Below are 26,350 nucleotides of genomic sequence, written 5' to 3' on the forward strand. Positions count from 1 at the left end.
TATCACAGGGATGTTTTAGAATTTATTTCATCTTTCAGTGGTGTGATTAGAAATAAGTGTTATCAGTAATTCTGGTCTTATTTTAAATGGCTTAAGAGCATTAGCCTGACATTTGAGTTCATTTTTTGATCACTCAATTAACCAGTGTAATGTTGCTGTAGGTGACTGGATCAATGGTATGGATGGCAGGAGGCTGCAGAGGGCAGCTGTGTTGGGTGTCCTCTCCAGGCATTCCTGGTGGGTGCCAAGAGCAGCTTCCAGCCTTCTTCCACTCAGTGCAAGGGAAGACACCAGGTCCCTCCTGGCCATGGAAGCAGATCAGACAATGGTGCAAAGAGAAGGTTTATTGCTCTTCTGCTGCAGTTAGGTCCAGGGCTCTCTGACATGGACCCTAAATATCCCTGATCCTGGTTACAGAATCACACAGAATTTCTAGGTTGGAAGAGACCTTTAAGATCATCGAGTCCAACCCATCTTCTAACACCTCAACTAGATCATGGCACCAAGTGCCAGATCCCGTCTTTTTTTAAACACATCGAGGGATGGTGACTCCACCACCTCCCTGGGTAGATGATTCCAGTATTTGATCACTCTTTCTGTGAAAAACTTCCTCCTTAATTCTAGTCTGTACCTCCCTTGGCGCAATTTGAGACTGTGTCTTCTTGTTCTGTCTGTTGTTGCCCGGAGAAAGAGACCGATGCCCAGCTCACCACAGCCACCCCTCAGGAAGCTGAAGAGAGTGATAAGGTCACCTCTGAGTCTCCTTTTCTCCAGGCTGAACAACCCCAGCTCCCTCAGTCGTTCTTCATATGGCTTGTGTTCCAAGCCCCTCACCAGCCTCGTTGCTCTTCTTTGGACACGCTCAAGCATCTCAACATCCTTCCTAAACTGAGGGGCCCAGAATTGGACACAATACTCAAGGTGTGGCCTCACCAGTGCCGAGTACAGGGGAAGAATGACCTCCCTGCTCCTGCTGGCTGCACCATTCCTGATACTGGCCAGGATGCCATTGGCCTTCTTGGCCACCTGGGCACACTGCTGGCTCATGTAATTAGCTACTCTTTAGATCCCCTTTCTTCCCGTCTCCTTTTTCTCTCCCTTTACCAGTCTCATTCCCTCTCAAACAAACCAACCACTTCTCTTGGTTACTTTTTTCAAGATACCAGTTTTACTACATCCCTACTCAAATTTTATACTTCTGATACCATTTCATAGGTAGTGTCAGATTTGTATAAAATCACCTGGGGGCTGTCATCCCTTGCAAGGTTGTGTTTGCTGAAAGGTCCCCAAAAAAGTCTTCCAATTAACTGTAAAAATGTCCAGACCTCAAAGAATTTCTCCATAACCATCAGTGAAATCCAGCTATTCCTATGGCACGTTTAATTAGCTCTTGTCACTTTATCGTGTCATTACTGTGGGGATGACAGAGTGTCTGCATAGGCCACCAAGGGAGGTTGTGGAGTCTCCATCTCTGGAGGTATTCCAAAGCCACCTGGACATGGTCCTGGGCAAATGGCTCAAGGTGGCCCTGGTGGAGCAGGGAGGGCTTGGATAAGAGGATGTCTGGGGGTCCTTTCCATGCTGAACTGGTCCATGATTGTTGAACCTGTCAATGTCAGAACGTTTTATACCCTTCTTACAGAGTGTGTCTGAGTGCTGCCAATTGTGTGGGCTCTGGGATTCTTTTGTGACCTTCCATCCAAGACACCTTCTGGCACTGGCATTGCAAGGCTGGCTGATTGTACATGGAACACCAGGTTTCCCATTTTCTAAAAGCAGCACAAAGTAACTACTGAATATTATTTTAATGAATAAATACAAGTCATGACTTAGAAATCTGAAATGCTCCCCATATACATTTCATGGATAAAATGCAGTCACCATAATGTATTGATTATCAGTAACAGTAATTAGATTGTACAAAAGCTTAGAGTTCCTGAGAGTGTTTTGCTTTTTGGACTTCAATGTTTACCAAATAAATTATATTCATCCTTTAAGTCCTGAAATACGTTTAAACAGGCTGTGAAATATTTTCACCTCTGAACCTTTCTTGCTAGTGCAAATGACCTGATACAAGATCTAAAGAGCACCTATATTTGTCCTAAGAGCTGTTTAGAGATTAAATATATATCTGTATGTGTGTGTGTATATATATATAACCTTTCCAATTCTCTATTTCTCCTAACCTTCATTATTCAGATCTGTGCAAAAAGGTACAAGAGAATATTGGATTGAAACTATCTCAGCTTGAGAGCATAGGTTGCAGCATTTTACACACTCAAACAAGAGTGATTGCTTGGTTTAGAAAGCAATCACAAACAAGGTTCAAAGGAAAGTACTGGAATGGCCTGCCCAGGGAGGTGGTGGAGTCACCATCCCTGGATGTGTTTAAAAAAAGCCTGGATGTGGCACTCAGTGCCATGATTTAGTTGAGGTGTTGGGGTTGAACTTGATGCTCTTGAAGGTCTCTTCCAACTCAGTCATTCTGTGAATTCTGTGAAAATGCTATGTGCTCTTTTATGACTTAGAAAAGGGTACATACCAGTAAAAAAAAAAAAAAGAAATTTCAGAAAACGCTCTAATTCTTAAGTGATTTGATGGAAAGTGTAATTACTATTTGACACAACTCTCATCAGACAAGAAATTAGAAAAAATCTCTGACATCCACTGTTACCGATTTGTTCTCTTAGTTTAATTATTTTAAAAGCTGCTATTAATATAAATATTATACATAAATATGTGGCTGACTTCAGAAGTCAAAGTTAAAATATCTCCCTGTACACATAAAAGGTCACACCTTTGCAAGCCAAACTTTGCAGTTAGGCACAACATCCTCACATCTTACTTTTCAGCTAAACCCCCCTTTGTTCTCTGTTTATCTGCTCTACTATGAGCAGCTGAATTGCATGTTTGGATATGCCTGAATTCCCATCTCAGGTATAAGTAGGAACTGCTTTTCTTAGTGAATTAAGCCTATTCTTAATTTTGTGACTATTTTATGACACTGCAGGCCATTGCCAGCAAGTGAATTAAATGCTACTTATAAAGTCAGTGATTTTAATTTTTCTCCTAAAAGATAAGTATGGAGTCACTATAATCAGATGTTTCTTGGATGCCAGATGTTAGATTCTTTCTTGGAGTTATTGATGTCTGTCCCACTCTCAATGACAATGGATAAGTCTATCTTGAGAAGAAAAATGCTCCTTTTTTCAGCGTACACAGTTCTGCAAAGAAGGCTTTCAGCCTTGTGGAGAACACCAGAGTCAGACTTAATTTAAGTTCTTGAGCTGCAGTTAGTTCTTCCCTCTGCAGTCACCTCTGTACAATGCTGGGCATCTCCCCTGCTGAAGAGTCACCTGCACCACTTGGCTTTTGACTTTGAGTCTATCTCAGTTTATCCTGCTTGTGAACCAGTTTTGGTGCACTGGGGACATTCCCAGCATATGCCATGGCTGGGATAGCACCCTTGAGAAGATCTCCAGAAGAGGAAATGCAGAAGCACTGCTGGTGTTTGGTCACCAGCTTAGCAGATTGTATTTGTCAGCTGTTGAAGGGTGGCAGGACCACAGGATGCTCTGGTTTCTGTCCTAACTCGTCAGTTTGTGGCTCTTTCCTGCTTGTCTTGTATTTAGTCGTCATAGTATCTAGGTGGCAAGGAAAGGGCACTCTTATGTTTGTTCCCTGTGTATATGAGAGACTGGGATTTCTTCTTTCTGGCACTTGCAAAAGAAGTGTTGTCATCCTCAGTTAGGGAGAGGTAGGAAGCGATGCTTTCCCTCAGGCCATAGCTGAGGCAAGAGTCATCCATTGCTGCCAGGGTGCTCTTGGTATCTTCAGTCACCTCCAGCCTTTAAAAGAACAAAATTTTGTTACCATTTCAGCTACTTGGACTGAGTCTCTTGGGATAATATTAACAGTTGTTAAACCTAATAATGTTATTTTTGTTGTATAAAAACATTTCTGCCTCATAAATAACCGAGCATTTCTGTCACTTAGCATTTCTCAAAAAACCAGTACAACAGTAATATATAAATATCTTTTGGCACTTGAAAAGGAAGTATCATGTATATTCTCTTCTTAATCTGTAGGAAAAATGACCTCAGTGCTGCACAAAATTTTCTTGCCTTCATAAGCACATGAATGTTTTGTGAAGAAGAGTAGTGAAGGGAAATTTACCCTTCAAAAGTAAAAGGTGCTTTTGTTTCTGAAGGTGGCTGTTTCCCCAGCTTCTGAAACCTGACCTACTTTCTCTTGTGGCAGTTGTGATATCAGAAATCTCATGAATTGGGTTTGTGTTGAGAGAGACACAACAGGAAAGGTTTATTCTTGGACAATGTGTTCATTACACCTGTGCTGTTTCCTGGTGTGGGAAGAGAAGGGAGCCACTTCTGCCCTGCACATCAGAGAGGATGGATCAGCAGTGGTGGATGTCACTGGGCTTTGTGGCCCAGCTGTCACTCCTGCCCCTTGGTGAACGGACTCAGGAGTCCCAAAGGGACTGAACACATGGAAAACTGGATAGGAGAAAAGATTGAATGCTAACAATACTTCTTTCAAAATGAAAATCTAGATTATCAGTTAGAGAGCTGGGCATTCACTTTTCATGGGTTAGATTGATGTCAGATTGTCCAAGCTTTAAAACTACTTTTTATTTCCTTTAGAAGGAAATAAATAGCTATGTGTTCTGTGCTGCAAGTACAAGTACACAGATGGCTGGGAGCAGCCCTGTTGTTTCTGGCAGCCTGTGCTGTATGTGGTACCTGTGAATGTTTCTCCAGTTGAAATTTTTATTCCTCATCACCACAGGAGGAACTGGATTCATCTCGGTGTTGTTGTTAGTGCACTGGGTGAGACAGGGTGTTGTAAGGACACAGCAGAGACCATCAGCAACTTCTGAACAGGAAAATGAACACACAGTTAATCTTTGCTTATTGTTTTCTTTTCCTGTTGCATGCTCAAATAAACAGTTTTGGACTCAGCAGCAGCAGTCAAAAATTGTGTGTTCTCAGTAAGGACACAGTAACACAGGCTTAATTTTTCCTTTCCTCATACCTTTGCCCTTTAATTTTTCATTAGGCATATTTCATACAGTACAAGTGAGGAATTGAGACACAGAAAGACAATGTGACTTGCTCAAAGACTAGAAGGAATTTTGACAGAGCAGAAAATTAAGCCCAGTTTTTCTGAGCCCTCAGTGAGTTCTTCTTTGCTTCCTATCGTCTCAGCCATGCAAATTTAGTGTAAAAAAAGATCAGATTGGATTGTGTGCACACCTGCTCTTCTGTGGAACATGACTGTGGAATGAATTGGGGTTCCCATATTACCTTCATCAATGTTTCTGTGCTCTACCCTCTTCTTGCTCCGCTAGGAGCATCAGAGATATTCTTCTGCCCAAAGAGAGAACATGATGCCTAAATGCTGGTGTTTACAATTCTGAGTCTTATTTCAGAGTGGGACTCTGCATCTTCTCATGGTGAGGGAAGGAGGAGACCTAAATCTGTCTCCTCTTACACCTATAACTGAAGTGAAAATGTTAGTTGTTACAAGTTTTGGGTTCTGCCCCAGCCCAGATTTTAGGCTTCAATTGTTTCCTTCTTTCTAAATGGTGAAACTAGCTAACATGTAAATACACATGTATCTCTTGTCCAAATTCTTACTCTCTTTATGTCATTGGACTTGAAAGTTTCATTTGCTTGTTTGAAGGTGAATGACTTTTCTCCTCAGTTTATCAGTGTACTCTTTGGCCATCATACTTTTTCTTTTATCTGTGAAATACTTAGGTATGGTAACTTCACACTCTTAAAATTACAGAGTACCCATTGCTTGTTAAAGCACATAACCTATTGTTCTCTTGTAACTTTTAGGCAATTTGATCTTTGCAATTTCCTTCCTCATTTTAAAATGTTCTCATTATGATGTGTAGTAACTGGGCCACTTAACTGTGTTGTTTGTCAAGTTACCTTTCTGACACAGGTTAAATTCCCATAAATCTGGAAAAGTGTCATAGAAAAAGTGTCATCCGGTGGACTGATATTAGTAACAGTGACAGTTGATTCTGCAATTGAGCTAACAGCTTGAGCCTCTTGATATAATCTCTCCTGATAAATTCCTGCCATGCACTTCTGCTAAAGTGATAGGGAAGAAGTATACAACGTTTCTGAAAATTTTCTGCTGCAGATAAGGTTGTGTGCTGTAGTGGTTCTTTAGGGAAATGTGAATAGAAACCTGGTGTTGCATGCCCTGAAGCTATCTGCCTGCCTAAATGGCAAATAAATGAATGGCAGATATCTTCATGTTGGCAAACAGAGTCAGCCAGGAGTTGCAATCTGTCTCAAACCCAGATCAGCAGGTACATGGCTTCTGTACAGCTGAACATTTTTGTATGCTCACACTTTGGCTTTAGGTGTGCTCTGGGAGGGTTTGGGCACCCCCTGACCTGTGCTGACCTCCAAACTGCATTTGGAAGTTCTTTAGGGAACCCCTAAACCCTGGAGTTTGGCTCAAACAGTGTTACTGACATGGCTATACAATATCCTACAAAACGCCAATACAGACAGAGCCTATCTGGCCTTATTTAGCTGAATTCTTGTATTGATTTCAGTTATAATGTAAAGGCAGCATATTTTTATTTAGGATGAAAAAATAAATAAAATGTATAAACTATTTCCACTGCGTCTTCAGTGGCAGTATTTACAAGTCTTGGACATAAGCAAAACTTCTTGTTCTGGACCTTTGATAGATAGTTTTACAGTTGCCAGTGGAAAATATGTTTTTTCTACACTTATTTTTACCTGAGTAGTGATTGACAAGGTCTTCAAGGCACTGGAAGGTTTGTCGTGGAGAGATGTAATACCAGTTATTGGGGAGGCGGAAGATCCTGTAATGTTTCACCTGCCTGTGCCTCACTGACAAGGAATATAACCCTGGAGAGAGAGAAGAGCTAATTACACCAAAGTAGGGCTGCTTGGGTATCTGTAGCAGAATAGAGAGTATCTGTAAGATGTGGTGCCATTACTCAAAACATCTCAGAAATAGCTGAAAAAACCCGAGTGGCCATCTTATGTATTTTATTATACTTTATAGATATACGTAAATATAACATGACCTGAGATTTTGGTTGAATTTAATTTCAACCAAATTAAATTCAACCAAATTTCTGGTGTGCTTTTCCTTTAGTATTGCTTGCATGGGATCTTTTGAAATGGCATAAAGGAATAGGCCTTTACAGAGTTGTTTGCCTTCCACTAAATAGGGAGACCAGACTCCCAGGCTGGTACTCTTCTATGTACAGCTTTGAGTAATGCAGTAGCTGAGACCTGGTAATGCAGTCATGGCAGGAGAAGGCCACATGGACTTTTCTGTTTCTTTTTTTAGAATTGTTCTGCAGCATTTATTGGCAAGGACTAATTGCCAATCCTAAATTTCTTTGAATTTAGTATCGATATTAAGGTAATTGGCCTGTGGTATGCAAGAGGTCAGAAGAGATGATGTGTTATTCCCTTTTATCTGTCGTATCATGATATTAGAATGTGTTCTGGTGCTTCAGATAAGGAAGACAGCAGGTTCCACTTTAGAGATTTGTTCAGCCTGGAGACGAGCAGACTGAGGGGAGACCTTATTGCTAATTGTGTTCAGCATCCTCAGCAGGGGCAGCAGAGGGACAGACCCTGATCTCTTGTCTCTGGTGACCAGTGGCAGGACCAAGGGAATGGCCTGAAGTTGTGTCAGGGGAGGTTTAGGTTTAATAGCAGGAAAAGTTTCTTCTCCCAGAGGGTTTTTGGGCCCTGGAACTGTCTCCCCCAGGGACTGGTCACAGCACCAGCCTGACAGAGTGCAAGAAGGGTTTGGACAATGCTCTCAGGCACATGGTGGGATTCTTGGAGTGGTCCTGTGCAGGGCCAGGGGCTGGACTCCATGATCCCTGTAGGTCCTTTCCAAGTCAGGACATTCTATGATTCTATGTCCCCACTGAAGAAAATAGAAGTATAAAGTTGGAACAGTATAATTCCCATGTAGCAAAAGAAAGAAAACAAAATTGAAGGCCAGTCAATTTCTAAAATAAATAAAAGACCTCCCTCATTTATATAATAAACACTTATCCACCACCCCCTAGTACTTGGTGTGCATTTTACACCTTCTTGAATCAATCCTTTGTGGACAAAGGCAAAATTGTGACTTTTCCTTCATTGAAAGTCCCACTGTCTCATCAGGTTTGCATGCAACCAAAGTAAATAATAGTGTTTAAACAACTGTGTCTTGTTTGTGCTGATTCCTGTGGAACTTTCCATGGCCATCAATAACCCTGTTTCCAGTAGGCGACGGGTAAAGGCTGGCACACTGCACTGGGTGCCTTCACCTTCCCTTTATATACCTTTTCTGCTTTTGGACTGATCCATATGAAGCAGGACAGGGAGTGAATTAAAGAGCTGCAAAACTGTTAATGCCTGAGATCAAGAGGGAAAAAATCTGTATTGTCTCACCTTTCCTAGTTTCACTCTCTCTGATCATGAAGGAGCCGACCTTGGTGTTAGGCAGCTGTAGAAGTTCCTCTGCTTTTTCTCTTCCCAGCCCTTCAAATAACCAGCTGTGAAGCAGGAAAAAACAAATTCTGAAATTTGGACACCAGTGAAACAGTGAGCAGCATGTGGCCGTGAAAGTGCTGCATTAGCCAGGAAAAGTGACTGCAAAAATAGCACTGTGGCTTTCTATAGTTATTCTCTCATCTATATTCAGGCATATTTCCCCAGTTTATGGAGGAAATTTTGCTGGTTTTGAGTTCCATTAACCTTTGTGAGGTTAATAGAAGAGTAATAAGGTTTGGACTTATTAGGGAAAACAAAACTTTTGGAGCTGCTTTGATCTGTATTGCTGGGGACAGATTCATGTGGTATATGGACGACATTTGTGGCATTAGTTAAATCTCTCTTTTTCATTTAAACCACTTTTGTTAAACCCAAATTGTGTCATAAATAAACCCCAAATAAGTTACAATTATTTTGCTTCTTCTAGGGAACAGTCCAGCCATTTAAGTTAATGGGTTTTGTGGATAAGAGAAAGTGGAATTATTCCTACAAATTTCTACCATAACTTGGTGCAGTACTGTGTTTTGCCACAGCCAGTGTCTCACCATGCATCTGGGCTTGCTCAGTTCTTCTAAACTTATGGAATAGAATGGAATTATATTTTAAAGTTGTTCTCATGTGTTTGATCCAGTCTGCTGTCACTGAAGTTTCAGACAGTAGCTTCCATTACCCCACGTCTATGCCCTGCCTTTGGGAAAGCATCACTGTTTCAGGAGGATGTAAAAGCATGTTAAAATTGAAGCACTTGCATAGTTTACAGTGACATTAACAGTTCATATCCTTAAAATTAAACAGGCATTAAAACATTTGCCAGAAAGCTTTTAAGTCTGTGCTTTAATGGGTTTTTTTTGGTTTTTTTTTTTGTTGTTGTTTTTTTTTCCCCTGAGTGGTGTCTATGGCAACAAGAAATGTCTGAAATTTCCTTAGCTCATCCAGTGAGAAAGTTTACATTCTTGAATGACTTATTAGAATTTTTATTAGTTCTTTTTGGCCTGTTTTCCATGAGCAAACCTAGCTAAAATTTTGCTCTATGTAAATATTAAAAATCCATTCTAAATAGACTCCCTTCATCAATGTCTTTACGTTAGAGATCAGTCCATGCAACAGATGCATATTAAATATCTTATATGTGATTTGAGGTGGTTTTGGCTCTTTCCAGCATTTAAAAGAAGGATTTTCCTTTTCACTTAGTCTAAATTTATAAGTGGATTGGAGGTTCTCAGTTTTCAAAAGATGTCTTTTAGACTGTCAATAAATAAAATTTCTGTCTGCCAAGTTACTATTGGCATTATTTAACTATGACTTAGAGTAATCAGAGGAGGATATGTAAAAATGTGGTGATGAAAGGCTATAGAAATGCATTTACTTACCCATGATAAACCTTTGCTACATATTTTCCTGGAATATAATTTTCTCGACCTGTTGTAAGGGAATGGACTCTCCACCAGCCTCCTTCACTGTGTGACAGCAAGAAAAGGGATATTTTCAGATGTATTTTCAGAGCTTCTCATCATTTGGAAGTTAGTGCAGTTACACAAATTAGCCTGCAACCTTCTGTGTGTGCTTCTGAAACTGTGTATTCAGAAAGGAACCCTGTTTGGTTTCATTTAGAGTAGTTCCATTTCTAAACCTTCTTGAGTATTAAATGTGGACACAGAAATAAGCTACTTTGTTCCATTTAAATTACGTAAGTAATAAAATATTTTTCTGCAGTTGAAAGAAGAAGGATAAATACTCAGTGGTTAAACCATGCTGTGCTCTGCCTTCCCACAGCTAGACTTGTACTGGTGTCCAAGATATTCAGTTTACAGCTGAGAGTGTTGTGTCTGGACAGCCCTGTAGCACCAGGAGAGAGGATCTGGGAAATGGAGCCTGTCTGCTTGGGAACAGGCTGTGAGTCCAACTGAACCTGTTTTGTGGTTTGCTCTTTTCCTTGTCTTCCATGAGCTGCAGAGCAGATTCCAATCAAATAGACCTTGTAGCTGAAGCTGCAGGCATATGTATTTCCCCCAATATATCTTAAGTTATTGCTGTGATACTGAATTCTGGCTTTTACTCTTGAATCCCTTCAGAAATAAAGGGTACCAAGAATTTTCACAGGGATGCTGCAAAGCTTTAGTTGTAGTGCAAGGATCCTGATGACTGTTGGGTTTTTTGCACCTTCACTTTAAGAGTTTGAATCCAAGGAACTGTGTCTTGTGTTTGAATGCTGGTTTGGTGGAAGTTCATATAAATGCTCCAAAAATAATGTCTACACTGCAGACCAGAGTTTCAGTGTGTGTCAGAACAGCTGAGTTGAAATCATTTAGGTTAAATGTCATGAGTTATAGCTTCTGGGACCATGGTCCAGAATGTCTGTGCTGAGGAATAAAGGGGAAGTTTTGGATTTGGTTTTCCAGATGAAATGAATTTATCTATAATAATTTTAGGTTGTTTTGGTCCTTTTTTACCCCAGAACTCTCCTAGACAGAACCAAGAATTGCAATAAGAAAACAAAAACCACCAAAACTGAGAGATTCGTCATCTCTCTCCCTCCAAACTTTAATATTACTAACCCTGAAAAATGATGATTAAAAATCCCAAAGCAGCTCATCTCTCCTGCTGCAGGAGCTACAGAAATTATGTATATTGGGGTCAATCTTGGAGGACATTTGGTTTGACTATTGCCAGCCAAATGCAGTTATTCTGGTAATGAAAGGTGCCTGACCAGTGTGGAGAGTGAGAAATTGTGCCAGTGGTGCTTATATAAATCTGCCAACCCAGAGCAGTCACAAATATCTGTGAAGAATTGCATTTCCTGTGCAGGTTCCATATGTCCTGTTCCTGGCAGGAGTGGTGGGGCTGATTGCCACTACACATCATTGCTTTGGTAGAAGGCTGAAAAGCTGCTGTTATAAAAGCAACTGAAAAACTGCTTCTTGTGCTGAGTCCTCTGTGGTGACTCCTCATCACTTGTGCTCTGGTCATGCAATGCCACTCTTCTTTTTTACTGTCTTTTACTTCTTTGAATAATTTTGGAAAAAGAGTTACAGCTTATAAGAAGGAAGAGGCTTCTGGCAAGAGGAAGAGGCTGATATCAGCATCTACCCCAGCAGGGGAGAAGAGGTCTCTCATCAGGACACTGTGGTTTGCATAGAGCTTTGGACTGTCTTGCTACCTGTGAGCAAGCTCATGATCCAAAATAAGACGAAAGTTCCCATCAAGGCTTGCTTTGGATCTAATTTATCTACCAGAAGAAGTCCTTAATCACTGCACTACAGACAAACATGTCAAAAACTTCTGCTGCCAGAGCCTATTCTTTTAGAAGTTGTTCCTGCAGTAGATTTTTCTTTGCAGCACATGTGTACATATAATATGCCACACATATAATTCCCATTGATGTGGGCATAGGCAGTCCTGTGCTGTGTGAGAGCCTGTAGCTGATGAAACCTGAGAGTGAGGCTTTGAGCTGGAATTTCCAAGCTGAAGCAGTTGTTGTACCATGTCATGTATGTTCTGCAAACTGCAGCAAGGTTTACACTACTAGAAGCTAGCAGAGAGAATCCCCCTGTTTTAGAGGAGCTCTCCATCAGGAGAAAATTTATCTGGTGGTATTGTCTGAGTCTTGCAACCCTTAGGTTCAGGGAGGAAGAGAAAGCACTGTGTCAGCAGAACATAAGTGCAGCCATTCTGGGTCAGACCAAAGGCCCTCTAAGGCCTGTGTCTTGTGGCTGACAAAGGCCACTGCAGGTCATGGTGGCCTGGAGAAGAGTCTGAGAATTCATCAGCCATCTGTGATGCTTCTCTTGAGTACTTCTCTCCTCCAGCCATTTGACTATCTGGTTTATCTGGTTGAGAATTTTTAAAATTATTTTAGAAATCTTCTAAGGATTCCTCTGCTATCAATGTGTCTGGTCTCCCATTGAATCCATCTGCTCAACCAGCTACAAAAATGAAACCTTTCATTTCATTTTGAGCAGTGCAAGTAGTGGCTGTGGGGCCAAGAAACTTCCAGGGGCTCATTGTGTGCTGATACAAGCTGTGCCTAGAGGAACATCAGGGCTGCTGAATTCCATTTTTTGTACATGTGCTCATTCTTGTGTCTGGTAGTACTGCACTAAGGTTAAGGTCAGTCTGAACTAGAGCTCCAAAGCCTGCTTACTTCTGGGGCTCTTAAATTTTTTGAGTGGAACTGGCTGAGAAATCTTTTTTCCCTCACTCAGAAGATGCAGAATCGATTAAAAAACAGAAAAAAGCACCCCCTCCCCATACACTTTTAAAAAGGTTTTTTTTTACATTTGCCTTAAATATGGATGAAATTCTAAGGCTTAATTATAATGGAGTTGGTAGATTAAAAAAGATGAGAGAGAAAATGACAGACATAATTCACATAAAGAAATTCAGAGTGATTTTCCTTTTCTGTGTGATTCAAACTATTTTGGCTCTTACTCTGTTTTCCATTACATTTGGGGAATACTTTCTTATAATCGTTTTTCAAAGCAGAATTGTTCTGAGTCTTATTTTAGAATAGGGTCTGAATCCAGCTTGAGAAACCTGAGAGAAATGTCTAGATCAAAGGACAATATATAATCCCAAATCCTTAAACTACATGGAAATTTACACCATGGCTAATCATCCTTCCCTGAAAATTCTGAACTCAGTTCATTTTGCTGAGTTGCATCCAGTTTGGGCCAGGTACATAAAACAGAGCTTTGCTTCAGTTGTAATAAAACCTAAATTAATTTAAAAATTGATCAACTTACTCTGATAGCACACGTAGTTTTTCCCCTACATGAAATATAGGTTGGCTTATGTCTGCTGAAGGATAGTCATAGAGAACAGCAAGGAAGTCACTCTCCTGACCTGTGAAAGAAGAAATTAAAGGTCACTTAAAACAAAGATAGGGCTCTGAGACAAAAATGTGTTTTTCTTTAAGTATGATAGATTTTATGTAGTAGGTCAAATGGGGAAAAAATATCTCTGAAATGTCAATTAATAAACATCATGAGCTAAAGAAGAACCTATAGATTTATAAGGGGACTTTGAAAATACTAGAATTGAAAAGTCATGTGGTTAATTGTAAGCAACTAAATTTAGACCACTTTTTCTAGCAATTGCTATATTTAAAGGATATATTCAGTTTGAAACTAAAAAAACAGTAATTATTTAGAGTATTAGAAAGTAACCCAGTTTGATTAATGCCATTGTCTGTAATTGCCTCCAGCTACAGTTTTGTAGCATTAGATTTAAGAAAAGAAAAAGGCATGTTGAATTGTTTCATAATTTTACACCACTGATACTTTTCAATGGTAGTTTAGATCAGGGTTTAGATGAGAGTGTGGCCATTGTTGCCCATTTTTATCACTTTTTAAAAGAGCTTAATGATCAGCCAGTGTACTTTGTTCTCAGCATTGCATGGAGACTGTGCAAGAGCCTCAGTGAAAGAAAACAGGTATAGGGGTGTTTAAGTTGAAACCATTGTAAAATGGCAATTTGCAGAGCTGAGGTCAGCAAAGAGATGAGAAGACCTTTTACATCAGTTGGGGTGAATCTGGGACTTGCACCCTTTGTAGGACATGCTGTCTTCTGGGTTTCTGAGGGGTAGAGCATTATACACAAGTCTGGGATCATCAGATGTGAAATGCTCCTCATCCTGCTGGAATCTGTGGTGCCCAGTAAATGCTGACAGCTGGGAGGTTCAGAAATGTGTCATGCTGGGTGTTTTGAGCTCTTTGTCACAAGTCCTGGCAAGAGGGATTGTGCCATTCACTGCCTGCATTTCTCCTGGAAGCAGTTTCCCCCTCTGCATGTCTCAGTATGCTCCAGGATCTCACAGGGAGACAGAGTTTCCCTCTGCTTCCACCAGGATCAGCACCCTGGTCCTTAGGAACACCATCTAGCAGTACATTTGCAGAGATTGTTTGATCTCCATTCTTCCCACTCTGTGCAGCCAAACATGTGCAAAAATGGGTGTGAATTCAGGGTGGGAAAGAAGGAAATTAGAAAGAGAGATAGAAATTCTTCGGCATCTGGTTAGTTTTTTTTTCTCATTTAATACAGATTTGTTGCCAGCTTCTCTTTAAGGAAGACATCTTTTGAGGGAAACCTAGTACAACACCCTGAATGAATGCTCTTTGTTTTAGCTATGTGTCTCAGGGCCTTAGAAACAACTCATAAAGGTAACTGTAAAAGGCTCAAAGAAACATGAAGGAAAGAAACACAACAGGTTACCCAGAGAAGTTATGGATGCCCCATCCCTGGAAGTGTTCAAGGCCAGGTTGGATGGGGTCTGAGCAACTTGATCTAGTGGATGACATCCCTGCCCATGGCAGTGAGAATGGTATTAGATGATATTTAAGATCTCTTCCAACCTAAACCATTCTATGATTATTTTGAGAGCATGTTTAATATTGATATTGCCATGATTTTCTTAGTTGATGAGTGTCACTGACTTAAACAGGACTAGTCCAGTACAGCCAACCACTGTGATTAGTCTAATATAACTTGTTATACACTTAGTTCAACCCTATTGAAGAAATTCTGTGCTAAGCCTTTGCTGCCTGCTTTGTTCTGCACAGAAAATCTAGTGGCACCTTCCTGTCTCTGAAGCTACTTAGTACCTGAGGCTAATAACACCTAAGCATTGGCACTGAGTCTTTTTTGACAAAACAAAATCTTTACCCAAGACTACTAGAAGAAATACGGGCCAGAAGATGCATTTTAAAAATAGCAAAATGAGGATAAAGTGTCAACACTTAATTTCTTATTGCAGGTTATAAAACATCATGTAATGCTACATTGAATATAATTATTTTTAGCTTAATGCCTTTAGCAATGCTTTTTTTTTAAAAAAATATGCTGTTTATTTAAAAATATTCTGCTTCCATAGTGAAAGAGTGGAAAACAAGTGATTTTCTGCTCTCCTTCCTTGTGCACTGTCATTTGCATTTCATTATGCACTGTGGGGAAGGTGACTTTTTGTCTACTCTAGCAAGACCTGTCTTACTTTGTTTACACTTTCATATTTATATTGATTTTTGTTTCAATTTTGCCTGTAATTTTTAGTTCTGAATAGGAAGGAATAAATCAGAGTGTTATCTTCCACATCCATGCAAATGTTACCTCTTAAACTACATACAATTATATTAAAGTGAAAGGAAATGAGTGAGCCCCCCTCCTACTCCTCTTCGTTTTGATTGGTATTTAAGTCAAACCTCACTGGGTTTTTTGGTCATGCAAAATGCTCCACCACACTGTACAACATTTCACAGAACCCATGCCAGCTCCTTACAAACACAAAAGCCTGGAAACAGGAACGAAACAAATTACACGCTTTCTCCACTCCTAAATTTCACAGTGATCTAATAGATTTTGTCTGATGAGCTCCCCACACTTTCAAGATGTAAAAGAAAAAAGATTTGCCTGAGTTTATCTAACACAAACTCTCCTCCACAGGGCAAGTGTAGGTTACATCTGAAATGGAACAACCCAAAAGTTAGAGTGGAAAGATCGAAGCACAATCGTTTCCACTGCATCAGGTGTTAATTCTGGGTGTTTTTTTTAGGAATAGGAAATGATTGTGAAATGCATGCTAATTTTAGATGTCTTCACACCCACATGTCTTGCAAAGTGTGAGACTTAATATTGTATCCTTCAAATTATTCATTGGGAATGGAGAATGAAGCATTATTAGAGAGTAGGAAGAGCATAGGCAGAGCATCCAGATCAAGGTCATTGCCCTCAAAAATCTGCTGTGCTGGGCAATTACATGGTCCATGTCTGGAGTGGGAATGAACTCTATGGAGTTCAGCTCCATGCATCATCCAGCTTTACTGGCCAGCAGAAATATTATGATTTGTGGCAGGGGGTGCACCAGAGAGGGTGAAGGAGGGCACTTATCTGGGAAACTGTGCAGCACCACAAGGTGTGGCTGCAGTCACACTTTGGTACCCAAGCTAGATCTAAACCAGCCAGCTTGGGAACTGAGATTTGGGCGGGTGCAGCCCAAAAGGATTAACCCTTGATTCAGGGTCCCAAAGGAGGACAGAGAGAGGCTCACAACCCTTGATGACCCCTTGCCGCTCTGCTCACGCTGTCATCAGTCCCTGGGTTGTGCCAGGAATACCCAGCAGTGTGTGGCAGATGGGGTGCAATTATCTTTGGGCTCCAAATCTTCCTTGGGAAACGCAGCTTATACACTGTTCCCTTTCTCAGGGCCAAGGCTGGCACACTGGTGCTGAGGAAAGCACAAGGTTTTGCTTTCAGAGCACAGGGGTCTCATAGGGGTCTGATGAACACTGCAGACCAAGTCTGCAGACTGCAGTTATCTATTTTCTTCCCCCTTTTTGTTGGAAACTCTTTCATTCTTTCCCTTCTGTTTTAGTCCTTCATTTTATTCAGTCTCCCTGAAATAAGCCTGTGTCAAATCTACTTCTCCTAATAACTATTTCAGCTATTGACAGTCTATGGATTGGATCCTCCACCTCAGTTAAATCAAGTCTGTTCCTGGCCTGGTGGAATCTTCTGTGTTTTGTGATGTGATTTGGAGTTTGATCTACTCAGCAAGGCAAACAGATACAAACTCACTGGATTAACCCCAACACACACTTTGATACCAGCTTCATTTTTAGAAGTCTTTTTACATTGGATTTAGATGATAGCACTGATGTTTGTATTCCCAGCTTTCATTAGCAACATCTAAGCCATTATGAAACATACTGGTCTGACCCAGACTAAGAGATGGATGGATCCAGAGCTATTCAGGCTGATAAATCCTGGAATCAGGGAATAGTTTGATTTGGAATGGACCTTTGAAGGTCATCTAGTCCAACCCTCTGAAGTGAGTGGGGACACCTTCAACTGGATCAAGTTGCTCAGAGTTCCAACCATCCTGACCTTGAAAGTTCCTAGAGATGGGGCATCTACAACTGTTGTGGGCAACCTGGTCTAGTATTGCACCACCCCTCTTATAAGAATTTTTTTCCTTATCTCTAGTCTAAATCTATCCTATCTTAGCTTAAAACCATTATCCTTTGTTATATCACAGTAAGCCCTGCTGAAAAGTCCATCCCCATCTTTCTTACAAGCCCTCTTTAAGTGTTGAGAACTGCAACAAGGTCTCCTGGAGCCTTCTCTTCTCCAGGCTGAATAACCCCAACTCTCTCAACCTTTTCTCATAGGAGAAATGTTCCATCACTGATTATTTTTGTGGCAAGCCCCCTGCCTTTGGATGATTAAACATGAGTATCTGGTGCAATTTCCACTGTGAGAGTGTCTGAAACATCCCTTCAGCCTTGGCAGGTGCCACTGCAACTACAGGAGATTTGTTCTCTCCCCAGGTGGTAGCAGGAGGTCAGGTAGGACTAACAACACCCCTTTCTAGATGTGCTAGATGTGTAGGAAAGTTCAAGTAGACTGAGTCTTAAATTCCTGAATAGATACTGCCCCATTGTAACAACTGTGCTATCAATGTTTGCAGAGGTGTGTTTTAGGGGTATGTTATATTTCCATCACAGAAAGGGTTGCAATTGTTTTTAGCCCTGCTAAATCCTGACTTTTAGCACATGTGGGGCCACAACAAACTTGATCACAGCTATGGTCTGCTCATCACCAAGGTCCTGCTTTGAGTGAATGCATGTTTCTGTTTTGGTGTTCATATGTGGTATTTGTGTCAACAGTTGTTGGGAATATCAGCATAGGGCACTTTTCTTCACAAAAACCCCCCAAAAAACAACAACAAAAAAATTAACAATTTGCTGAGTAGTTTTTGGTCTCTGCTGTGTTCTATGTTAGGACCTAGGGCTGCATGGCTGCCCATCTCAATGAGTTCCTAACCATACTAAGAGCAGGGCTGGGTTTCCTTGCAGCAAACATCAAACCAGGCTGATTCCCTATCCTTATAATAATGAACAGCCCAATTGGAAAATCTTTGATGGAAAAAACCCAAAATCACAACACAACAAAACACAAACAAATAAACCTACTTTAAAAGCCCACCCCAAACCCAAAGGAAAAAAAACAAAACTGCTTTCTCCTCTTCAGCTTTGGGGAGTGATTTCTTGCAGCTCTAGTGCCAGCTGCCTGTATTAGCAGCAGGAGGGCTGAGGCACTACTGGTTCTCCACCCACTCACTCAGTTTGTAGTAGCTGATCACCAAATCCCTCTTCCATTCCCCCTCCAATGCATGACCTCTACCAGCCTACAGAGGTGGCAGGGAGGGATTTACAATCTGATTTATTCACATGTGGATGCAGAGGGCAGGTGTGTTATATTCTTCTTTGGCAGCTTGCCCTGTGAAACTTGTATTCCTCTCTAGCCTTTATGGATAAATCTGGTGACAGGTTGGCTGTGTGCTACTTCTAATGCAATTATCTGACAGTGGATGGACATAAGGTTCAATGCAATACATCATTAAAATTTTAACCTTAAATGAAGGAACCCCAAATTTCAAGGATAAATTTGTATAAAATATCACATGCAATTATGTCAAAACACAGAATTCCTGGTTTCTGAAGTGGTGTTTCGGTGCTTTCTGATTTGGAAGGAATGTCTTTCAAGGAGCACCAGCAAATAATATGTTTAACATTTGGGGTTTTTAATTAAAGTGCTTCTTGGAAAATGAGCTAGAACGTAGCTAAATATAAGCACTGTCTGGTGGATGCCCTCCTTCTGCCACAGCAGCCATGCACTCTCCTGCTCCTGTCAGGCGGATGAGGAGTGACACATGGCGAGTCTGTCGCATACCGTGAGCGGCTCTTTCTCCTGAAGGAATGAAATGAGTGAAATGAGCTCTTACCCGTTTGGCTCAGCGTGTTTGTTTCCTCAGATGCTCTTGGAGTTTTCACAGTGTTTCCCATTGTTCTCGCTAATTCCGTCACAGTTCTTCGGAACTAAATCAAAGCAGACATTGAAATTTAACATCACAATAACACCTGCTGTGCCAGCAGATGAGAAATGACCTCGTTTGGGCGTCTCCAATTTCATACAGTTTTGCTTTTGAGAACTCTGGTGTCAAATTCATGCAAGAGTTTTACATACTTGCTAAACTCTCACCACTTTGGTGCTTTTATCAGGGGAGTAGCAGAAAACCACAGCTAGGGAAGTTGCTCAGAAGAACATGATGTAGTAAAAGTTTCCATTACCAGTACCTCAGCACAATAGGAAGTAGCAGCAGAGCTGTGCCCATATGGGCATTCATATACAAAATATTTTTTCAGCATTTGGGGTTCTGAGGCAACAAAGGATCTAATTAGACTGATGTCCCTGTTTTTCAGCACTGTGTGTATATTTTGCTGGTTTACTACTGATCACAAAGAACACAGCTTGGTAGGTTTGGGCTTTTTTCTGATGAAATTGTGCCCTCAGCAAATGTGGGCAATTTTTTAAAAGTAACGCCTTGCCTAAAAAAATGTTTGATTTCAAATCAGTCCTCCTGCATAAAAGCAACTGGTGAAAATTCTTCAGATACCTTAATTAAAAAGTTTTGGTGGGTGTACAACAAACAGTATCAGACAGTTGTGGAACTAAATACTGTGAGAGGAGCAGTTCCTTCTCATAGCTTTGCTGCAGCCATCCTAATTCTCTCTGACAGAGTACAGAGAGATAAATATTTTGAATGTGGAAAGTGTATCATGCTATGGTATATTTTCAGTAGCAGAAGACAAAAAGCTATATCTATTTAAAAACTGTTCATTAAAGCAAAATAACACCACCAGCTGACGGGCAATTAATTTTTAAGAATGTATTTCTGTCAGTTGCCCTGTGAAAATGATAACAGGAGCTCTAGCAGCATTGTGTGAGTATTCTGCATCTTGTGGCCTTTTCTAGCTTAAATATTTCAAAGATGATTACTGACTTTTGTGTGCTGCTCTTCACTTACACATGCTAGAGCCTGATGAGGGTCAGGTGGAGAGATATCCAACCTGAGAAGTAGAACCACGGACATCAGCAAGACTTTATTGCTAATTGTCTTTCAGAATAAGATTGGCAGAATTTCAGTATGTTGATTAATACAGTAAATTTTTAACATCTTACAGACAGTTTAGGAAGACAGAATTTTATCCTACAGAATAAAATGCCATTCAAAGGAAATAAAATTCATCCCTTACCAAACGCAAGGAGCTCAATGCTAGAACAGATGGTAGTGCACAGTTTGACTGCACCTCATCTGCTTTCCAAGCTTCTTAGTGCTGTTCCCAAAGGCTCTTCGCTAGAATTCTCTATTTCACTGGCCAAATGGAACATTACCACTTTGCTTTATGCACTCAGAACTGGCTTGTGGCACATCTGGAGGGTGCAGATGTGCCAGTGTCTTTCTGACAAGCGTCTGAAACCTACTTTCACAAGAACAAAAATGTGTTGCCTGATAGGAGAAGTCTAGAAGCTGAATAAAACAGCACCTTTAAATTTAAATAAATTACTTGCGTATTCACATTTTAAAAATAGGTCTCTTTATAGAAAGCAAAACAAAAAAAATCTTTCTTCATGTAAATGCACATAAATTTCTAAACCTGAAACCAGAGTTCATTTTGTCAGTCAATGTCTGCTTTCAAGATCATAATTTTCTGATCTAATTATGAGTATTTTTCTGCAAGACCAAATTTTAAGTTGTTGAACATTTTTCTTGCTTGTATCCCATAAAGAACAAGAGGTAAACCCATAGGAGTAGTGCAGCCAGTATTTTGGCTACAGATATTATAGATGTTCATGGCTCATCTTCAAATTAGCCAGAAAAATTTCCTGGGCATAGCAATAGAGAGCTCAACAGGGCTGAAAATGTCAGCCAAGAGAGTGAGATAAATACCTGGACTGATAAACTCTGCTGCGTTCCGTGCTCTGGTAGATGCATTTTTGCAGTAATTTAAAAGGGCGGCTCAAATCTTGCTCACTGTAGAGAACCTAAGCTGCAGTTACTGAAAGTGTTGACAATTCCAGATAGATGGCAAGAATAACAGCATAAACATCTGATGTCCATCTATCATTTTGACACATGCAATTGATATTTAGATGAGAATTGCTTGAATTTTGTGTCCCAAAAGTCTGGGGGAAAAAAAAAAGAATCCTACCTCTAAGTACCATTTTATGCTGGGTTTTGTTGTTTGAGGGCCAGGAGAGCAAGTCATCCTGGAAGTGTCAGGCTTGTGACCAGAAGCCTTTTTCCTCCTCTTAATTTGAGGCATGCCTGAATCTCTTTGGAAAGTGATATGTAGTATTTGTGCATGGTGGAAAGGCTTCTGAAAATTTTACTTCAGGCTTTCAATCTTTCTAAAAGCATGGCACATTTCACCAAGGCAATTACATTTTTCTAGATGGTGTTTAAGGATCTAAACTCTAAATGCTGCTTTAGAAATACCTGAAGTGTTTCTGCAGGATTGCTTATACATTGTTTGCAATTGAACCACTGAGGCATTAAATACTGGACAACAGGGAAGTTCCTACTTTGTATTTTTGCAGAGCCTGGTTCCCTTCTGCCATACCAGGCACTGTTCTCAAAGGACCTCTGGTCATCAGGGCACAATGTGCAGCTCCGTGCTGCTGCCTTAGATGTGGGATAATCTGGCTTGTGGAAAATGCAAAGGTTATAAAGTGCTTTCAGTGCAGTGAGGAGCAGTGACGTCTCGGGCTTTGCTGTCATTTGCGTGGCACTTTTTTGTTTCTCATTGCATTTTCCGTGCTCTTTTACTGTCACTACCATGGTAGCATAAAGTCCTGAAAGGGACAGAGAGCTCAAGATGCTCTCCAGTTTCAGAGCAGAAGTGCTCAGTGAAAATTAAAAAATTAAAAGCTCTGACTCTTGCTGTTAATTCACTTAGTCAAAGTGACTAAAAGGAATATGAGACATCAGACTAGGTTTTACTACTAAAGCCATTTATCATTATGCACATGGGCAGAGTAGAGGTTCCTATAGTCCCGTCAAAGGTGGTTGAGTCAATGTTCTGAGGTATGACTCAATGTTCAGATGTTGAAAATGGGACATGGAAGTTTTGTTTGAAATAGGGAGGCAAAAAGTGTTTCTGCTTGTTTGCTGGCAATGGAATATCACTAGAGTAAGAACGTACAAAGTAGTATCGCTGTTTCTGGAATAAGAATTTACAAATTAGTCGTATTTCTAAAACAATAGTGTGCTTTGCTCTCAAGTGAGTGATAGAACTTGATGGCTTAAGTAGCTTGTGCTTGTATTGAGTTATTGTCAGCACAATACAAATTCATTCCATCTCTGCATGATAAATTCTTTTGTGGTTTTCTGAAATTTTGAGACACTCTGCAAAACCAGACTTACTGGAAGCTTTAAAGATGTCATGAACCAATTCTTTTCATTGAAATCGATAGAAGAACAGTAATAGTTTTATAGTTTATAATCTTCTGAAATAACAAATTTGCTACAGCCACTGCATCTCACTTGACCTTATTGAATCATAGAATAATTTGGGTTGGAAGGGAGATTTAAAGGATTTAAAGGCCACCTAGTCCAACCCTCCCTCCATGGACATTTGCAACTAGATCAGGTTTCTCAGAGCCCTGTCCAACCTGGCTTTGAATGTTTACAAGGATGGGGCATCTAACAACCTGTGTTTCACCTCCCTCATTGTAAAACCTTTGTTCCTTATATCTAAACTTGATGGCAGAGTTTGGGGTACAAGTAGAAGTGCCATCCTTCCTTCACAGGAGCAGATAATTATGCCAGATCCAAAGGAAATAATTCACGGAGGGTGATGAAGGAAGAAGTAAAGAGAAATGATAGACTCTAAACTCACTGTGTCTTATCTACCCCAAGCCCGCTGGGCTGCTGGGAACCAAAATCTCCGTGCAGCTCTCCTGCTCACCAGCCACCTCCTCAGGCTTGCATGAAAATTTGGTTTTAACTGTCAAGATCACATTTGCAATGTTCCAAGCACTGGTCCTTCCTCCTCTCTCCTTTCCACTTGTGCACATCATGTCACAGGGCTGGGTGGTCACAGGGCTGATGGCACACACAGCTGTTAGGGCTTAGGGATCTTTGCTGCCAAAAGGAACAGGAGGAAATATCTGCAGTCGCAGACCTGCTTTGTGCCCTATTTATCAGAACTCTCAGTAGATATGAATTCTTCACCTGTCAAGACTGGAATCCCACTGACCTACATCGTGTGACCCCAAAACCTGTGGTACAATTTTCCCCTTCCGTTCCTGTGTGCAGCACATGTAGCAATAACTTCCTCTTGCAGAATTTGTTCTCTCAGAAAACGTGCTTCTGCATCAGTTAAATAGCATGGAACATGTGAAATTCTGATCCTTGGTGAGAACTTTGAAAAAGTTATATTTAATATGATTGAGAATTAGTTAATATAAAGAAATGAAAGTAATAAGAGGAATAAAAAGGCAAGATAAGCCCATGAATAAAGCCCTCCTAAAAGGAATACCGTAGACTAGTAAAATTAGAACATTTATCATTCCTGAGATGCTATACCGTATTTTATTTTTCTTTCCTCATATTCACATCTATATTTCCAAGGTCTTAAAATTTGATTCTCAATAAAGTTCACAGGTGATGCCTGAATCTCATTTAGCTTGAAAATGAAAGCACTGGCATCCTGTTATTTTTCATGTGTGGAAAGAAAAAGCAAAACAACTTAGATTTCAGAAACTGTATATTTTTTTGGTGAATTTCCCTTAATTTATCATTAATCAAAATGAATATCCTTCCAGCTTTGAGGCAGTTGTACCTTTGCACTTAGAAAGAATAACATAATAGTCTCATCAAAGTAATTCAGAGACACATGCAAACACGAAACAACACAGAAATACCACACTATCCACACTTCTAACACTTCGAATAAAAAGCCCACTAATCTGTGGGCTCATATTTTGGTTACAGTGAAATGCAGTTTGCTTTAGCATAAGGTTTTAAGCATCTGTCTTACTCTTAGGTTTCAGTAGAAATACTCCTTGTCCTGTCTATCTTTAGTACCAGTCCTTATGAAAAGGATCAAGGCAGACTCTTCTATTTCTGCCTTTTGTGGTACTTGAAATCCCCGGTCTGAATCCTGTCATTGTTAATGAAATAGAACACCCTTGTATATAAATAAAATGGAAACATTTGGTCTCGTACACAGCTAATGCAAAATATATCACAGCAGTGATTACCTTTAAATGCTGGGCATGGCATTCCAGGTTGCAGTATTCCTGAGAAAAGCCGTAGTCATAGCACTGCTCTCAGGCTGCCAGCAAGGTTTAGCTGATCAAGTGGAGGAGCAGCCGGTCGAATGAGAGCGTTGTGAAGTTCACGCTGTCATGTAGAGCAGCATTTGCCAAACAGGCCACATACTTCCTCTGAGAAATAAGGAAGGCTCAAAGTGTTTGCAACAGATGAGGTTCCTGTTGCAAGTCACTACTGAAGGCACATTTTATCTATGGGCTGAGAAAAACAGGGAGGTTTTCAATGTATTGCATCAGGGCTGGTTTCAGCAGATATAAAAAATGAGGGAAATAACCCAGTTTGCATTACTTACACAAAAAGGGTTTATTTTCTTTTCTTCTTCTTCTGAATTTATTTATCCAGTAATGCTCATTTCCCAACTGTTTTCTTTTAAGCAGTTTTACTATTTTTTTTCTGACAGACAGGAAGAGGCACAAAACATTTTCTTCTCTCTTATTGAGTCTGAATAGAAATGCAGCCTTTGCTTTATGCTTCACTCTGTACACCAAATACCTCTGTCTGCAAATAATTGAAGCTTAAGATCAGCAATGAAGAAATATGGATTGAAAGCCAGTATGTGAAGCCCATTTTCACATTTGTTGTAAAAAGTGCAGAAGCCTCAGGACCTTCCTCATCTCAGTGTCTGAGATGGAGGAACCAAGATACTGGCCTGTTGAATAACCTGACTAAATGCACTGAAAAATGTTGTACTGTGGGTATGAATATAGAAGTCTAAAGGATTTATTAAGGTTTGCCCTTTGCTCTTATAACCAAGATGGGATCTGAAAAACTCCCTAACATAATACAGGAAAATGTTAAAAAACTCTTGACAAACCTAAAGAAAACAAAATAACCCAGCACGCCCTAGCAGATTTCCCACTTTGCACCACAGCAGCTCCAAGTAAGTACTTATGTGGGAGCTGTTGTGTAAGTGTTACTGAAACCAGGAAACACTGATCAAATCCCCAAGCTGTGCAAAAAATTGGTAATTTGGTAATTTCAGGAGAATATTCTTTCTCTTTGATGGGCTGTAAGAGCAGTCTTCAGTTTGAAGGGTCAGGAAAGCACAAGGGAGCTTGATAAGCTAATCAGTCTAAAGCACAGCTCCGTGGTTACCCTGGCCAGTTATATTTTATTGTTTAGGACCTTCTTGCTTTCTTCAAATCACAAGGATGGGACATGCATATCCATTAATGGCATTCCCTGAATTGATGAACAGTGTCTCTGGAATTACTAAAATATCATGGGTTCGGGGATGTCTGCAGGTGGGAATGGGCAGAGCCTTTTCCCAATCCTTTTCACCGCCCTGAGCCTTAGGCTGCCTCTGACAGTCTTTGTGCCTTTACAAGAAATAAAGTTACATCCTAAGATGCACTTGGGAATGGGACAGGTCTTGGACTTAGCAGGAGAGATTGGTCACACTTAAGGAGAAGTTGGACTTGCTTGATAGAACATGATCTGCTGGAAACACAGTAAATGTCAGATACTGTTTGTATCATGCTTGTAGAGGAAGAGATGAGTTTGCAGCGGAGGGTGATAGATAGAATTCTCCATTTCCCTGTCATTTCTGCCTGTTGCTGGTGGCTGGCTGCTCCTGTGCAAGGATGAGAGCTGATTT

At 40.5% G+C, this 26,350-nt stretch overlaps 2 protein-coding genes across 2 annotated transcripts in view; one reads left to right on the forward strand and one right to left on the reverse strand.

The window, feature by feature from the left end:
* The window catches only part of TG (thyroglobulin), a 151,776-nt gene that overhangs the window by 88,760 nt on the left and 36,666 nt on the right, over window positions 1-26,350 (forward strand). The gene's annotated exons all lie outside the window — the stretch shown is intronic.
* On the reverse strand, window positions 3,548-24,816 carry SLA (Src like adaptor). Its single transcript, XM_030970984.1, has 8 exons — window positions 24,681-24,816; window positions 19,357-19,450; window positions 13,325-13,424; window positions 9,953-10,039; window positions 8,481-8,584; window positions 6,792-6,923; window positions 4,761-4,893; window positions 3,548-3,848 (listed from the first exon to the last, which is right to left on the reverse strand). Exons 2-8 carry the CDS (start codon window positions 19,415-19,417, stop codon window positions 3,629-3,631), a joined length of 837 nt encoding a protein of 278 aa, XP_030826844.1. The 5' UTR covers window positions 19,418-19,450; window positions 24,681-24,816; the 3' UTR covers window positions 3,548-3,628.

The sequence above is a fragment of the Camarhynchus parvulus genome, chromosome 2 (genome assembly GCF_901933205.1).
Source record: "Camarhynchus parvulus chromosome 2, STF_HiC, whole genome shotgun sequence".
Classification (NCBI taxonomy): domain Eukaryota; kingdom Metazoa; phylum Chordata; class Aves; order Passeriformes; family Thraupidae; genus Camarhynchus; species Camarhynchus parvulus.